General features: G+C 45.5%; 1 protein-coding gene across 3 annotated transcripts in view; it reads left to right on the top strand.

The window, feature by feature from the left end:
- Nucleotides 1–12,620, top strand: part of LOC145550135 (uncharacterized) — a 99,130-nt gene extending 86,510 nt beyond the window's left edge. Inside the window, exons 4-5 of one of the 3 annotated variants that reach the window (XR_014085992.1) lie at nucleotides 11,468–11,669; nucleotides 11,752–12,620. Coding sequence is in view for 1 of the 3 variants with exons in the window: in XM_081603743.1 (XP_081459869.1) it covers nucleotides 11,468–11,669; nucleotides 11,780–11,909 (332 nt within the window). In the remaining 2 variants the exon portion in view is untranslated. Of the gene's footprint in view, nucleotides 1–41; nucleotides 342–11,467; nucleotides 11,670–11,751 lie in introns of those variants that run through there. The other 2 variants (XM_081603743.1, XR_014085993.1) reach the window with 2 other exon arrangements.
- Nucleotides 12,621–16,216: the final 3,596 nt, after the last annotated feature.

The raw sequence follows: 16,216 nt of genomic DNA on the forward strand, positions 1-16,216 counted from the left end.
AAATATTGCATCATTCATCATGTCTCTCTAATTCGTCTCAGATACCCTGAACCCCCATCGTCCCATCATCCTCCACCGTTTAGCTGTGATTTCGCCCAGACTGCAGGAACAGGAGGTGAGGGAGAAGCAGTTCAGAACGAGCTGCCACTGTCCTCACACACACACACGCTGACCGGTCGGGTCACTGCGATGGCTGGCCGCTGCAGCTGCTCTCTGGCCTCGGGGCCGATGAGCCGAACCGAAGCGGCTGCAGTTTGTGGCTCGGATCCGTTTTCAGCCTTTTCAGAACGTTTTAATGTTCTCAGCACATCCTCGTTAGCACGGCGCTAATCAAACAGCTCATTATTCTGCGATCAGATCTCCTCTCTGGGGTCAACCTCATCGCTGCTCTGCATAATGTCGGGCTTGGCTTCGTAGTTCTGACCCAAACCAAGGCAGAAATCTGAAGTATTTATCTATGAATCTAATATTTAATGCAGAGAAACTCATGAACTTCACAGGAACACGAACAAACCAGCCAGGAAAAGGTTTAGAGACGATTCTCATCAGATTGGATCACTGTGAAATCTTTAATTTATTAACAGTTTTACTCACAATCATCTTCAAACTATGAGCAAAAATATAACTATACTGTAATAATTGCAGCATTTAAAGTTTGGCTTTTTTCCTCCTACCAAACAATAACAACAGTTGACAGTTTTAATGTGTTTGTCTGGATATGATACAAAACTTTTCCAGTCTTGTAACAAAATGGCTGCTGTGGATTTGGATATAATAGAAGATCATGTTCAATCATGAGACTCCAGAAGTTTAAAAACACATTTCCTGACATTTAGCCATAATTAGAGAATAGAAAATGATTAAAATCATGGATTATTGGAGAGAATGTGAAAAGTCTCTAGATAATTCAGTCATTTCATGCGGGGTCATCTGAACGACCTCCTGAGGTCATGGTTCGGTGTCAGAGCAGCAGCAGCAGCAGCTGACCTTCAGGTTTCTGCAGGAATCTGACGGCTCCACACTGAACCAGGAAGGAGAAACTTCCTCCGCCATGACGGGTAGGAACGCTGTTAGCTTAGCATGGCTACTTCAGGACTTCCCAATAAAACCAGCAGGTGGTAAATCCCAAAAACATTCCTCACTTCGTCAAAGATCTTCTGAAACTTAACAAAGAAACGTGTTTTTCTTAAACAGCATGAAGCAGCAGACATTAACAGTAAGAGAGCATAACGCGATGAAAACAGGCCTAATTAATTGCTCTCAGTAATGCAGCTCTTATACGAGTCTGCTGTCTTCCCATCTCGCCCACTCGCCTCCTTACATCACTCCTGGTTTCACCCCGGTGCATCAATGGGAACGTGACGCCTCCAACAGGAATACGTGTAATTATCCGCCCACTCGCCCGTCTCTTGAAAGCGATTGGACGGCGCGCTCCCGTTCCGATGTGCTAGCCGCCGCCCACGCCGGCTCTGCCACAGCAGCCATGGCGCCCAGTCACCCTCCCACTCCTCGCCGAACGCTCCAGCAGCCGCCGCCCACCTGGGGATCCTGCACACATCCAGTGAGGAGTTCAGAAACGCATGTGGGTCAGCAGGCGGTGACGTCCGTCCAGCCAGCCAGGTGAGCGGCTGGCTGTGCTTTTCGTCTCCTCAGCCGGTGCCAGTCATCAGAACAGAGCGGTTCTGGTTCTGGAGCAGAGCCGTAAAGCCCGACATGAGCAGCATTTTAAAGTCTGTTCCAGGTTTTTCTTTGTGCTTCAGCCACAATCAGACACTTCAGAGGCTTCTCAGCTTTTATTTGACAACTGAGACAGATTAGAGGATTTCTTTTTTTCTACCATTAGCATTGAACATTCAACTCTTTAAAGTGGCACATGTGTTTTTTTCACCTTTTATTTAATGTTTTTCTATTATTTACAGTGGACTCCACCTGCTGAAGGTTCAGTAATCTCAGACTTTTCTATGGAACATAACTTTGAATTATTCTCAATATTTTTACACGGAGAATATCCAAAATATTTTAAAGAAATCGCAGATTGATGAGCTGAAATATCTATGAGCAATGCTATTGGCTGGTGTTTTTAAAGCAGCCAATCCAGGAGCAGCAGTGCCAGTTTCCTCAGCCCTGATTGGCTGAAGACCTCAGTGTTTGTGACAGTGCTGAGACTTTTCCGACGTTCTTCCTTCACCTTTTGTTCTTCGCTATCTTCATCATCGATCCTAAACAGAGACCAGGTGATTCAGGCCTCCAGGTCAGGATGTCCACACCTGGCACCAGGTGTTTCCGTTGAATCTTAAAGCTAACGAGGGTTTCTCAGTGTCCACGGTGACCAAAGTCTCATTCCTCCACCCGGCAGCAGGTCCAACCCTGACCAGGAGAAAATGTCACAGATTGTTCTCCCACAAAGCAGCGCTAATTGCTCTGAAATTGCGCCCCAAAGAAAAGCCTCAACCCGAATGTTTGTCATGATAGTAGCAACGCTGAGATCACCGATTCTTTATTGGATGCATTTATTTTCCACAGCGCCACATAAATGGTTGGCTGTTTTAATTAAAGCCTCACTAATGCTCTTGAACTTATTAACCAGCTTCCTGCTAATGAATGAAATGATGCCATATTTTAAAAACATGAACAAACGAGTGAAAACACTTCATCTATGAAGACCGTGCAGCTGAAAAAAATCCCTTGCAGCTCTTTCACCACTTCACCTTTAGTGAAATGCCTCTTTGTCTTGGTCAAAGCCCATATCTTCACTGTAATGGCAAATTAACATTTTGACAAGTTCCTCTGGAGGAGGGAGGAGCGGCGAGGAGAGAGAGGCTTTGTGTTGAACGGCTGACTCTTTGGCCCCAAGGTTAAAGACACTGGTCAGAAAGAGATGAACGGGCCCAAGTGGAAAAGTTTAAGACCCACCTGAAGGTCCGGTAGACTCGGTTCTACTGGTGTTCACATGGGAATTCAGACTAAACCAGAGTTCACCTCAATCAAACCCAGGCTGAGGTTTGAACGACCAGCGTTCGACACGCATTCACACCTCGCCAAGCAAACTGGACTTTACAGGTAAATGGACCGGAGTTAGGTTAAAGCAGACCGGAGTCGAGTTAAAGCGGACCGGAGTAGGAGTAAAGCGGACTGGAGTCGGGTTAAAGCAGACCGGAGTTGGAGTAGAACGGACTGGAGTCGAGTTAAAGCAGACCGGAGTCGGAGTAAAGCGGACTGGAGTCGGGTTAAAGCAGACCGGAGTCGGACAACGGACTGGAGTTGGAGTAGAACGGACTGGAGTCGGAGTAGAACGGACCGGAGCCGGAGTAAATGGTAAAGCGGACTGGAGTCGGGTTAAAGCGGACTGGAGTTGGAGTAGAACGGACTGGAGTCGGAGTAGAACGGACTGGAGCCGGAGTAAATGGTAAAGCGGACTGGAGTCGGGTTAAAGCGAACTGGAGTCGGAGTAGAACGGACCGGAGCCGGAGTAAATGGTAAAGCGGACTGGAGTCGGGTTAAAGCGGACTGGAGTTGGAGTAGAACGGACTGGAGTCGGAGTAGAACGGACCGGAGCCGGAGTAAATGGTAAAGCGGACCGGAGTCGGGTTAAAGCGGACTGGAGTTGGAGTAAAGCGGACTGGAGTCGGAGTAAAATGGACTGGAGTTGGGTTAAAGCGGACCGGAGTTGGAGTAGAACGGACCGGAGCCGGAGTAAATGGTAAAGCGGACCGGAGTCGGGTTAAAGCGGACTGGAGTTGGAGAAGAACGGACCGGAGCCAGAGTAAATGGTAAAGCGGACTGGAGTCGGGTTAAAGCGGACTGGAGTTGGAGTAGAACGGACTGGAGTCGGAGTAGAACGGACCGGAGCCGGAGTAAATGGTAAAGCGGACCGGAGTCGGGTTAAAGCGGACTGGAGTTGGAGTAAAGCGGACTGGAGTCGGAGTAAAATGGACTGGAGTTGGGTTAAAGCGGACCGGAGTTGGAGTAGAACGGACCGGAGCCGGAGTAAATGGTAAAGCGGACTGGAGTCGGGTTAAAACGGACTGGAGTTGGAGTAGAACGGACTGGAGTCGGAGTAGAACGGACCGGAGCCGGAGTAAATGGTAAAGCGGACCGGAGTCGGGTTAAAGCGGACTGGAGTTGGAGTAAAGCGGACTGGAGTCGGAGTAAATGGTAAAGCGGACCGGAGTCGGGTTAAAGCGGACCGGAGTTGGAGTAGAACGGACTGGAGTCGGAGTAGAACGGACCGGAGCCGGAGTAAATGGTAAAGCGGACCGGAGTCGGGTTAAAGCAGACTGGAGTTGGAGTAGAACGGACCGGAGCCGGAGTAAATGGTAAAGCGGACTGGAGTCGGGTTAAAGCGGACTGGAGTTGGAGTAGAACGGACTGGAGTCGGAGTAGAACGGACCGGAGCCGGAGTAAATGGTAAAGCGGACTGGAGTCGGGTTAACGCGGACTGGAGTTGGAGTAGAACGGACCGGAGCCGGAGTAAATGGTAAAGCGGACTGGAGTCGGGTTAACGCGGACTGGAGTTGGAGTAGAACGGACCGGAGCCGGAGTAGAACGGACCGGAGTCGGGTTAAAGCGGACTGGAGTTGGAGTAGAACGGACTGGAGTCGGAGTAGAACAGACCGGAGCCGGAGTAAATGGTAAAGCGGACTGGAGTCGGGTTAAAGCGGACTGGAGTTGGAGTAAAGCGGACCAGAGTCGGAGTAAAATGGACTGGAGTCGGGTTAAAGCGGACCGGAGTTGGAATTCAGCAGGACTGAACAGGGTTGGTGGGTTTGCAGTCTTAGTGTCTCGTTGAATGATGGTCGGATGGAAAGATCTGAACTGTTGCTTCGTTGCACAGAAAGTTTTAGTTTGAGGTTTGGTCATCTGGACGTCTCCTTGGCGTTTTCCTTTGGGGGTTTTCCAGAGAAGATCCAGAACATGACGTACTTTTCCACCAGCTTTTATCTACCAGAGAAGTGAGGCCGTAAAAAGTCCATAAATACTCTTAACTTTAACCTCTTGACAGAATTATTGTTGGTGCTGCCTTGTAACTCTCCGTCTAAATAATCGTCGACTTTTCTATAAATGACAACAGTTTAATGGTTCACAGGACAGACTGGAACCAGTTGGAACCGAGAAAATCAGCCTTTTCTGGTCTGGGATGGAAAAAAGTGATAATTTCCAGCTACTTTTTAAAATCTGGTATTTGCTGATGAAAGCACATCCCTGACTCCTTGACTTTCCACTGAATGAAGTCATTTTTGTTTAGTGGTTCTGGTGTTTTCTCCACTGAATTTTAAGGTTTGGCCGTTTCTCAGGTTCAGACTTCAGTGGTTCTCTGACCTGAAACATTCAATAAGCTTTATTTATCTTTTTAATCCGGAATGCACAAAAATCAGTATGAATATTTCTAAATATTAAAAATCTGTCCAACAAAAACCTGATGAAGAATCTGGTTCTGTTCTGGAGATGAAGAAGGATTTTACATGACAGCAAGAAAATTATGGATAAACTTCTTCATGAGACTGTCTTCAGTCAGAGGCTTCTTCAGATTCGTTGCGATACAGACTGCTACAGGAGGTCTTCCCCTCGCCACCTACAGTAACGAGTTACAGCAACATTTTCACTGCAAAGACACAAAACATTAGCTTGTGGTTTTAGTCTAGTTTCTATAAGACAAACTAACTTTTCAGTAAGATGTAAAAGTTTTTTTTAAATAAATTATTCCATTGTCAGATTATTGTCAGTGGTTCTTAACCTGAGTTCGGTCGAACCCCAGGGGTTCAGCGGAGCCTCTGCTGGAGGTAAAGACTCACTTGTGTAAAGTCGTGATGACGCCCCGCTTTGCTATCACTGCAGAGGATCACGTTACATTGCTTAGCCAATCAGAGGATCACGTTACATTGCTGAGCCAATCAGAGGATCACGTTACATTGCTGAGCCAATCAGAGGATCACGTTACATTGCTGAGCCAATCAGAGGATCACGTTACGTTGCTGAGCCAATCAGAGGATCACGTTACATTGCTGAGCCAATCAGAGGATCACGTTACGTTGCTGAGCCAATCAGAGGATCACGTTACGTTGCTGAGCCAATCAGAGGATCACGTTACGTTGCTGAGCCAATCAGAGGATCACGTTACATTGCTGAGCCAATCAGAGGATCACGTTACGTTGCTGAGCCAATCAGAGGATCACGTTACGTTGCTGAGCCAATCAGAGGATCACGTTACGTTGCTGAGCCAATCAGAGGATCACGTTACGTTGCTGAGCCAATCAGAGGATCACGTTACGTTGCTGAGCCAATCAGAGGATCACGTTACATTGCTGAGCCAATCAGAGGATCACGTTACATTGCTGAGCCAATCAGAGGATCACGTTACATTGCTTAGCCAATCAGAGGATCACGTTACGTTGCTGAGCCAATCAGAGGATCACGTTACATTGCTGAGCCAATCAGAGGATCACGTTACGTTGCTGAGCCAATCAGAGGATCACGTTACGTTGCTGAGCCAATCAGAGGATCACGTTACATTGCTTAGCCAATCAGAGGATCACGTTACGTTGCTGAGCCAATCAGAGGATCACGTTACATTGCTGAGCCAATCAGAGGATCACGTTACGTTGCTGAGCCAATCAGAGGATCACGTTACATTGCTGAGCCAATCAGAGGATCACGTTGCATTGCTTAGCCAATCAGAGCTGCGGAGGAGCTCTGATTGAAGGAGCTCCACTCTCAGCATGGATTTGAACTTGTGTCTTTATTTACTTCAGCAAAACTCAGTTTTTACCACATTCTGTAGCTTTTGGTGAACTTCTAAATCTGCTGTTTAGTCGCATCTTTTCGGGGTTGCTACTGCCTCTAGTGGCGTGGGGGTGGTAACACAGCTAATATAATTACATTACTAAATCAGAATAATACAAGTCTTTATTATTTATTATTAGTTTTTCATTCTCTTAAGAATGTAGAGCTAATTAAATGATGTAAAGACCTTAAAGTGGTTCCAGTTTCTCTCGATGGCCAACCTGTTGAAACTGTGGCACATTTAAATACCTTGGCTCGTTCCTGGACAGTCAGATCAACTTTGCTGAAAACACTTGACTATAGTTTGAAGAACTGATCTCAGAGACTCTACCTTTAAGAAGACGTGGTGATCATGTCTTGAATTTGGGGGGGGAAATCATATTTTATTTATCACTACAGAAGTGTTCAGTGAATGGGCAAATGAAACTGGTGGGTTCGGTACCTCAGAAAAGGTTAAGAACCACTGACTTATAACAATATATTTTCTCTATGTTAAGTTAATTTATCTGCCATTGAACTAAAATTAATTCATTGATGTTAATAAATTATTGACTCTAAACAAGAAAAGCTACTTGTGAGTTATTTTAAGTGCACCAATATTTCCACTAGAATCTAATCCAAAATACCTGCTAAGATTTTGTGTTTTTACAGTGTTTCTCTGGGACAAGTTATTCAAATCATTTTTGATTTGAATTGAACAGGATTTTTAAAGGTTTTTTTTCCAAAATTTCTCAGCATTGGATGTAAATACACAGAAAAATCTATTTTTTGCTCCGGAACCTGAATCTCACCTCATTTTTATATTTCAGGCGGTTTCTGCAAAAGGTTTGCAGAAACTTTGCGGGTTTATTTCCGTTCTTTGTCTCGTCTGACCAGCAGCGCCGTGTGGATTAGCGCTGAAAGCTAATGAAATGTAATTACCGCCTTTGTCGATAGGAATCGATCGGCTCGGGTCTCCTTGGCGGCGAGGGCCCCAAAGGGGGCCGCGGAGGGCCGGCAGAGGGCCGGGGGCCGCTGCTATCGCAGCCAGGCCCCTCCCCCACCCGTTTCCTGTCTGGTTGCCCTGAGCCGGGAGATAGCATTGATGGGGCGGTCTGAAGTAGAGCGGGATCTGTCGGATGGCCCCGGAGCGCCGGCTCGCTCCGGGAATGAGATTCCTTATCAAATCAGCCGGATTAGTGAGAAGGACTCGAGGAAAACGTCGATTCCTACATCCTGGTTTTGTTTGGTTCGTGTGGATCCATGCAGAGCCGTTATGGACTCGTTCCGATCAAAGGAACCAACTTTAATCTGCTCATAACTCAGATCGGATGATTGTCGGAGGTTTTCTGCTCACATGTGGTTATTACTTTTAGTAACGCAAACATGAAATGTTTATATCAGGTGGAACATCAAGATGCCAAAACCAAATGATGTGAAAAATAATCACCAGCCCTGAAAGTAAAAATATCCAAGAGCAAAACAACAAGAGGCTTCATTAATAATTTAGTGTTTTCCATGTTTTAATGTTTTATTTTGGGATCGACTTTAGTTTGAAGATGTGACTCGACGGTGAGAAGACGAGGTAAAGCGGGTTTGGTTCAGAGAGCAGAACCACCTGTAATTATGAGTAATGTAGCAGAAACCTGGTCAGCCACCTGATGTGTGAAGCTGCAGTTCGGACCGGACGCCGTCATCGGACCGGACGCCGTCATCGGACGCCATCATCGGACCGGACGCCGTCTTCGGACCGGACGCCGTCATCGGACGCCATCATCGGACCGGACGCCGTCATCGGACTGGACGCCGTCATCGGACCGGACGCCGTCATCGGACGCCATCATCGGACCGGACGCCGTCATCGGACTGGACGCCGTCATCGGACCGGACGCCGTCATCGGACGCCATCATCGGACCGGACGCCGTCATCGGACGCCATCATCGGACCGGACGCCGTCATCGGACTGGACGCCGTCATCGGACCGAACGCCGTCATCGGACGCCATCATCGGACCGGACGCCATCATCGGACCGGACGCCGTCATCGGACTGGACGCCGTCATCGGACCGGACGCCGTCATCGGACCGGACGCCGTCATCGGACGCCGTCATCGGACGCCATCATCGGACCGGACGCCGTCATCGGACTGGACGCCGTCATCGGACCGGACGCTGTCATCGGACGCCATCATCGGACCGGACGCCGTCATCGGACGCCATCATCGGACCGGACGCCGTCATCGGACTGGACCGCTTTCACAGGACAAGTATCCCTTCAACTGGTTGAGCTTCTTTTGGATTTTACTGCTGATCATTTAAAAAAATGATACAATAATTCATAGTTTCATGTTTTTCCTATTTTTACTCATCTACAGTTTAAATATGCTGGATGGAAATGAGACCAAAATGCTTCAGGTTTCGATTTTGAACATTTATAAGAATTATTTCTATTTAACGTGTGAGGCGGGTCAAAGGTCGTCGGTATGTGGTGTATGTAAACTTCTGGCCCGACATCAGCCTCATTCCTCCCTTTAACTCGCTTTCATTACTTTTCCCTCGTAAACATAAACGCGTTGCCGTGGAAACGCACATCGGACAACATTTTGTGGTTTCTGGGATCTGGGAAGGAAAAATGGAAAATTATGAGATTTAGATCAACGTTGAATGTTTTCCTCCAGATCCGACTTTTTTATTTTAAATCATTTGTTATAGTTTACATCAGGTATTAAGAAACGGATGCAGTTTGTTTACGTACAGAAAGATAAATATAATAATAATAAACTATAGAAGGAGACGGATTCTAACGCCGTTCCTGCGCTGCAGTTTAATCCTGATGGGAATAAAATCAGATTATAATCTAAAGGAGCCTCAATCCGTCCGTCCAGTATCCTCTCGGTTCTCCTTCATCTCACCACCAAAACTAGACGGAGACGTTTAATGACTCGGTTCCTAAAGTCCCGGCTCTCCATCAGGGGACGGCCTGCGTTCATAAACAGTTTCATAAACTCCCCAACTCGTCCGTCGTTAACTTTAACTCTCCATCCTCTCAGTTTGGTGTAATCCTGCTCACTGCTGAGGCTCTATGGGAAACTATTTATGTGGTAAATGGCAGCAAACATTCAAGAGATGGACGAAATGAGTTGTTTCTCTCCCACACACTCACACACATCACCCTGGTGTGATGGGGAAGGGGCCAAGTGTGTGGGAGAGATGGAGGGAAGGATCGATAGAGCAGCAAAAGAGTGCTGTAAACCATGAAAGTAGACAAAAGCTGCTAGTTTTCCCACAGTGCACCAGAATCTGTTAGCCTGGGAGCTACAGCTGCACCACACACACACACACACACACACACACACACACACACACACACCTAGTTTATGTAGAGTAAAATACAAAAAGCTGCTTATGGCCAGAAAATATCAATAAGTGTCTGTGGGAATGAAGAGTGTTCAGTCGATGGAAGAATAGTTTTATTTTACTCTCCTTCCTTCAGACTGCAGGGAATTTATCTTTACCTGTTTTATATTCTCTGCCACTTACATTATTCCTCATGTTGCTGGATAATGGGAAACAAACCTCAGTTTGTGGTCAGAGCTGCACACGTTGAGCGACGTGTTCGTTAGGGTCCATTCAGTAAAATCTGAATCTGAAGGAAGGACCAGCTGCTGTTTGCCAACGTTTCTCTGACTGGAGGGGAAATTAATGAAGTCAGAAACTCATCAAACGGTTTGGTTTTCCTCTCCTGCTCCACAGATGATTCAGAGTTGAGATGAAGTGAAACATTTTGGATGTTGGTGAGAACCTGTTGCTGCTGAACGGGAGTTTCTGTTTCTGCCTGTTTTTGTGTTTCGTTTGTTGTGATTCAGATTTTATCACCATGTTCTGTGGTTTTTATTACAATAACAGTAAAAAAAGGTTTAAAATGAGCTGCATCTGTTCCCATAAACACCAATAAAATATCACATTTATTCCCATATACATTATTGATTGTCTCATAAAACAAATGATGAAATCAACCATCCTGATCACACCTTCAGTTTTTATAGATGTTTAAATTTTATAGTTTTATAGTTTTTATAGTTTATTTATTCCATAAAATAATTTTCCATCATCGTCTGACTCAGATGTTTTAATCAGATGTTTGTCTAGGTATCAGGACAGGAGAACCGCAGGGCGCCGTTCTCTCACCGTTCAGTTCACTCTGAACGTTCAGGATGCAGCCACAAATCTGACTCCCGTCATCCACAGAGATACTCAGATTACTGGCAGAGATACTCAGATTAATCCACAGAGATACTCAGATTACTCTGCAGAGATACTCAGATTACTGACAGAGATACTCAGATTAATCTGCAGAGATACTCGGATTAATCTGTTGTAATCTGAGTATTTCTGCAAATCTGTTTTTGAATGAATCACATCAGAAACTAAAACATCATTTCTATTTGCATGACTTATGGTTTTTGTCCTGCATGAAGGATGATACTTTGTTTTGTCAGATTATTTTGGATATTTGTTAGAAATGAAAGTTTAATTTGTGTGGTTTGGTTCTGTGACTTGGCCTCGTTTTGCTTGTTCCTGCTGTGATTTGTGGTGTCACCTGCCGGCCGGCCGGCTCTGCTCATGACGTTAACCTCACCGTCTCCATAACGGACACAGATTGTCTCGTAAAAACACAGCAATTATCTGAGTGGGTTTATTTTCACAGGCGTGAGGAGAAACGGCAAAGCTCCACTAATAGGAACTCAAACAGTCCTGAGGCGCAGCGGATCGCCTGTAATACCAGAGCAAATGTTTCCTTCTGCTCTGGAGAGTTTGCTGCAGCCTGAGAATCACCTGAAGTCCGAATCGATCACCGTCATGAGTCAGCGGCGCCGTGTCCTGATGTCACGATCCGGAAGATCCTCCTGGTGAATCCGACCTCTCCGTCTTCCTCCCAGCTGTCTTCCTCTGCCGCTGTAATTATTTCCCTGCTGCCTCTTCCTCCTGCAGACAGCTGACTGCCCGTCTTTCCCCTCAGCTGGCGCTCCGTCTTTCATGGCGTTTCCCCGGAGCGAGAGGATTCCAGCAGAGGAGTGGCATTTGGAGAACCTCGCTCTCCTATTGCCGACTCTCCGCCGGGGTTAGACAAAATCAATCCCACTAATTAGATCTGTGCATCACTGTTATTTTGTGTGTGTGTGTGTGTGTGTGTGTGTTCTGCATGTCCTGTAATCTATATTTAATGTTAGGAAGCAGAGCTTTAAAGAGCGCCACAGCTGGCCTGTTTGCTAATTAATGACATTTTCCCCTTTAATTACCATTCAACGGCAGCCTGCGCTCTGCTCCGTCCTCCCGGTTCTGTTGTTTTAACTCAGCCGACATGTTTTCAGTCGTCTTGTCTTGCGTTTCTTTAATGTTTTGTTGGTGCTGAACTTCCTCCTCTCGTCTCCAAGCCGTCGCTGCGCCACCGTTTGCTGATCCACAGTAAAACGTCTTAGAGGGAATTATTCAGTCAAACACGACTAAGACTCTGCAGCCGCGTTTGCAGCCCTCTGAGGCTGAACTGAACCAATAACAAATCCACTGCTGGAGGAAAGCTTTGGCCTCACACGCCTTCTTTTGACACAACTAAAATAATACAGAGGTTTGAGCTCGGAGTAAATTAAAAGATTTGAAACATGATTTAATTTATTGGGGAAAAAACAACGTGACTGATAAATAGTTTCCTGATCACTTAGATAACGTTAAATCACTTTATAATGTCTCAGCAAATTCAAAAACAGGAGAAAATCAAAGTTTCTGCAGATGGAAATGTGAACAAAATGAACAAATATAAAAACTTGTGGATGAAACTGAACTGGATCTTTAGGAAATGATTCCAAAATGTTTCTTACCGATTCACCCAAAGCTCTCTGTGTCCACGGTAGGACATGGTGGTGGCAGCATAGTGATCTGGGCTTATTTCTTCAGTTTCTGTGTGGCTGAAATGGTGAACAGTTTCAAATTTCAGTCAGTTTAGATGATTTTGAAGCCTTAAATTAATAAAACGATAAATTCACCAAAAGTAATTAAAAAGTAGCTGGTTAGGTTTATGACACCAACTCATGTTTTCACAAAACAACTATAAATACGGCCTTCTTATCACCATGGTAACAGAGTTTTGGACTCTGTGCCGTTTGTAGATCCACAAAATGAGGTTCAGTGAATCCGGCTGTCTGACGATGAAAGAAATCAGACGTGGGTTGAATCTGGCGTTTACTTGTTTTTAGTAGTTTAGTGAAATGCTGAAAAGCAAAAACCGAGCAGACAAAAGTTTCACATTTCTTTTCTTTCCACAAACGTTTCCTTTTCTCACTTTAATCCCTGTGGATGTAAATAAATAATTGACCTTAAAGACTCATTCCTGTACGTTTACAGGTTTACTGTACATAACTTCTACCTTTAACTGAGTATTAATGAGATTAATGTCTTGGTTCTCATTTCATCTTTTATAATATTCAGGCTGGAGAAACTTTAATACAACATCCTTCATTTTCTGTTTTTCTGCTTTGGATGTGACTCATTCTAGATTTCCAGGTAAAAGAAAAAACACATTAAATTTATTTATGACTCAATTTGCTTCACTGTCAGTTTTTACAGTGTAAAGTAATTCTTCACAAATTATCTTGAAGCTGTGAGTTTCTGACTGCAACCGGATCTGATCCTAAACTTTTATGACTCGAACATTTCTGGTGTGTGTGTGTGTGTGTGTGTGTGTGTGTGTGTGTGTGTGTGTGTGTGTGTGTGTGTGTGTGTGTGTGTGTGTGTGTGTGTGTGTGTTGCTGTTGCCTGTTTCTGATCTCTAATTAGGATCCGTACCTGTGAGATCAAGCTAAGTTGTTTAGCAACACGGCGGCTGCCCACCTTGGAGGAAAACCTGGGACAAAATGCGCCGACGCAAACCGGCAGAGAGTCCGTTGCTAGGAGACCAAGTGCTCAGCAGGAAACCTGCTGAGTGCTCTGAGACGTGCAACGGGCTGCCGTTAAAATGTCTGCCCTCCGATGTGTTTATCAGAAGGTCAGACTTCAGTCTTCGGTTCTCCAGGAAGATTTTAAATGAGTTTGAAGTCGAAGTCACAATGGAAAATAACTGAGTCTTCAGGTTCTGCCTGTCGATTCGTCTTTGTTTTCAGCTGTAAAAATTAAAAACACCCAAAGTAAATGTTGAAATTGTTGGATTTTTTTTCCATATTATCTAAATTATTCCAAAGAAAATGCTGCTCAGCTGAAACTCTGAGACCACATGTGTCAAACTGAAGGCCCGGGGGCCAAATCTGGCCCCCCGCAGCTCTTTATGAGGCCCTCTGGACTCCAGATTACAGCAATAATTTCCTCCAGTTTTTCACAAATCCCTAAAATTCACTTAAAATCAACAAATCTCCACATTTTTCTCACATTACTGCAAATTTTTTAATCACAAAAATTCCTTGCTAATGTTTGTAAAATGATTTGACCTGAAATGAAACTGAGTTTGACCCCTGACCCCTAGACTTGCTATTGGCTGCTGTTTGTAAAGCAGCCAATCCAGGAGCTCCACCTGTTTTCCTCGACTCCGATTGGCTGAATCCTAAAGAGCGGTAGCTCTAAGATGGTTTATTAACGTGTATTTGGTGTCTGATCTATTAAAATGATTGGAAATTTGTGTTGGTTCTGTCGGATCAGAACTGATTATTGTGATAATCAAACCTGTAAATCTTCCTCTGCTGCGGCTCTTTGGACTCTCTGGCCGTCTGCATCGACTCGTTTAGCCTCGGGTTTCAGACATTTTGACCGGACCGGGTTTAAATGCAGCGGTCGTCTTTCGTTCAGGATGTGGCGTCTCCAGCTCTGGCTGTTCCTCTCGCCTTTATTTACGCCGTGTCTGTGAATATCGCGCTCCGCATCCCTCAGCAGCAGATGACATACTGCATCCTTCTCAAGCTTTTGTCAGGGAGCTAAATCCGGTCTGCGTCGCCTTCACGGCCCGACAGCAGAATGGCAAACCTTAACTCACTCCCTGGAAAAATCCCCGGCAGACGGCCGGCCGGCCGGGCCGCCGCCTCCGATCAATTCCTTCCCTCTGAATATCTGTAAATCAAGCGGCGGCGAGATCCGTCCCCTGGTCCGCTCCACGCAGACTAATTCATCCTGTTTCCTCGATAGTGATCTCACTAAGACCCTGGTGAATGGTGGAAAGCAGGAGGAAAAACTCCGGCTGTATAAAAGCGAGCCAACAGGTCTACGGAGCGGGGATTAGCGGGGAAAGTGGATTAAGAGGAGGTATTCTGATATTCCGCCCAGGCTGCCGAGAGGGTCTTTAGAAAAGCAGAGAAACATCTGCTGAAGCTTAGGAAGGCAATGAAAACACTGGAAATCAGAATGGCTGGAAGACACGCGCTCTAATGCACCGGGGGATTTAAAACAAGCCAGTCGTGGCACAAGGAACAGGCGCTGGAACGCAACAAAACCTTTACAGTTTTCTATATATATGCGCACAGCGCAGCACCTCGGGGAGCTCCGCTTTGGCTCGCCGCTCTGCATCTCTGTGTTTTTACAGATAGAGCGTGTGTGTGCATTTTTAAGTGTGAACGATTGCAGCAGCTCGACAGGTCCTGGCAAATTAGAGCCGCTTCCTGATTGAAGCCTTTGTATTTGGAAATCCACGGGACGTGACGTGAGCGGCTCCTCTTTTACCTCCGTCTGATGTTGTCTTCCTCCACCTTTATTTACAGCTCCATCGCAGCTGCTGACATAATGAGGACATGAGTTTCAAACGAGATGAAATGAGGTAAAACAAGGCCCCTGCCAGCACCGTTTTCTGGACAGCTTCTAAAAACAGCCGGCGTCGCTCGCTTAACTGGGCCATTAACCGAGAAGGGAGCCTTCAAAGTCCTGCTTCCACTGAGCAAACAGTCGGCCGGGTGGGGCTGCAGCTCAGAGCGAAGGAGCTTTGACTGGACGGAAACACCAGGGAGACGCTAAGCAGCCATTTTTAACTTCATGCTTCATTAAACACATCAAGCATTTCAAATTACAAGCACCCGATTTGTCCTTCAGACATTTTTACCCTTATTCTCACGATGTGGACAGTGTTCAGGTTTTACTAAATATCAATGAACATGAGAAGATTTGGCCTAGTCAAAGCTGCTGTCCTGTCACAGTTACAGCAACCTTATGCTAAAACCGTCTCACTTCTTCTTCATTTAACTTTAAAGTTTAATCTGACTTATAAATACGTTTTGGAGCCAAACAGATGCTTTATAGTTCTGTAGAAATGTGAAAATACTAAAATAAAAACTATCAAACCAAAATCTTTAAAGGTTTTAGTCAGATGGTGATGGCAGGAAGTACAAAGACAGAAAAGTGTTTAGAAAAATGTTAATGTTTCAGTCAGAAGAATGAGCTGAAAAAGAAACATGTAAATTATTTTCTAGAGTTTTACATGAAAGTTAAATGT

This window comes from Poecilia reticulata, chromosome 23 (genome assembly GCF_904066995.2).
Source record: "Poecilia reticulata chromosome 23, P_reticulata-male-v2, whole genome shotgun sequence".
Lineage (NCBI taxonomy): Eukaryota > Metazoa > Chordata > Actinopteri > Cyprinodontiformes > Poeciliidae > Poecilia > Poecilia reticulata.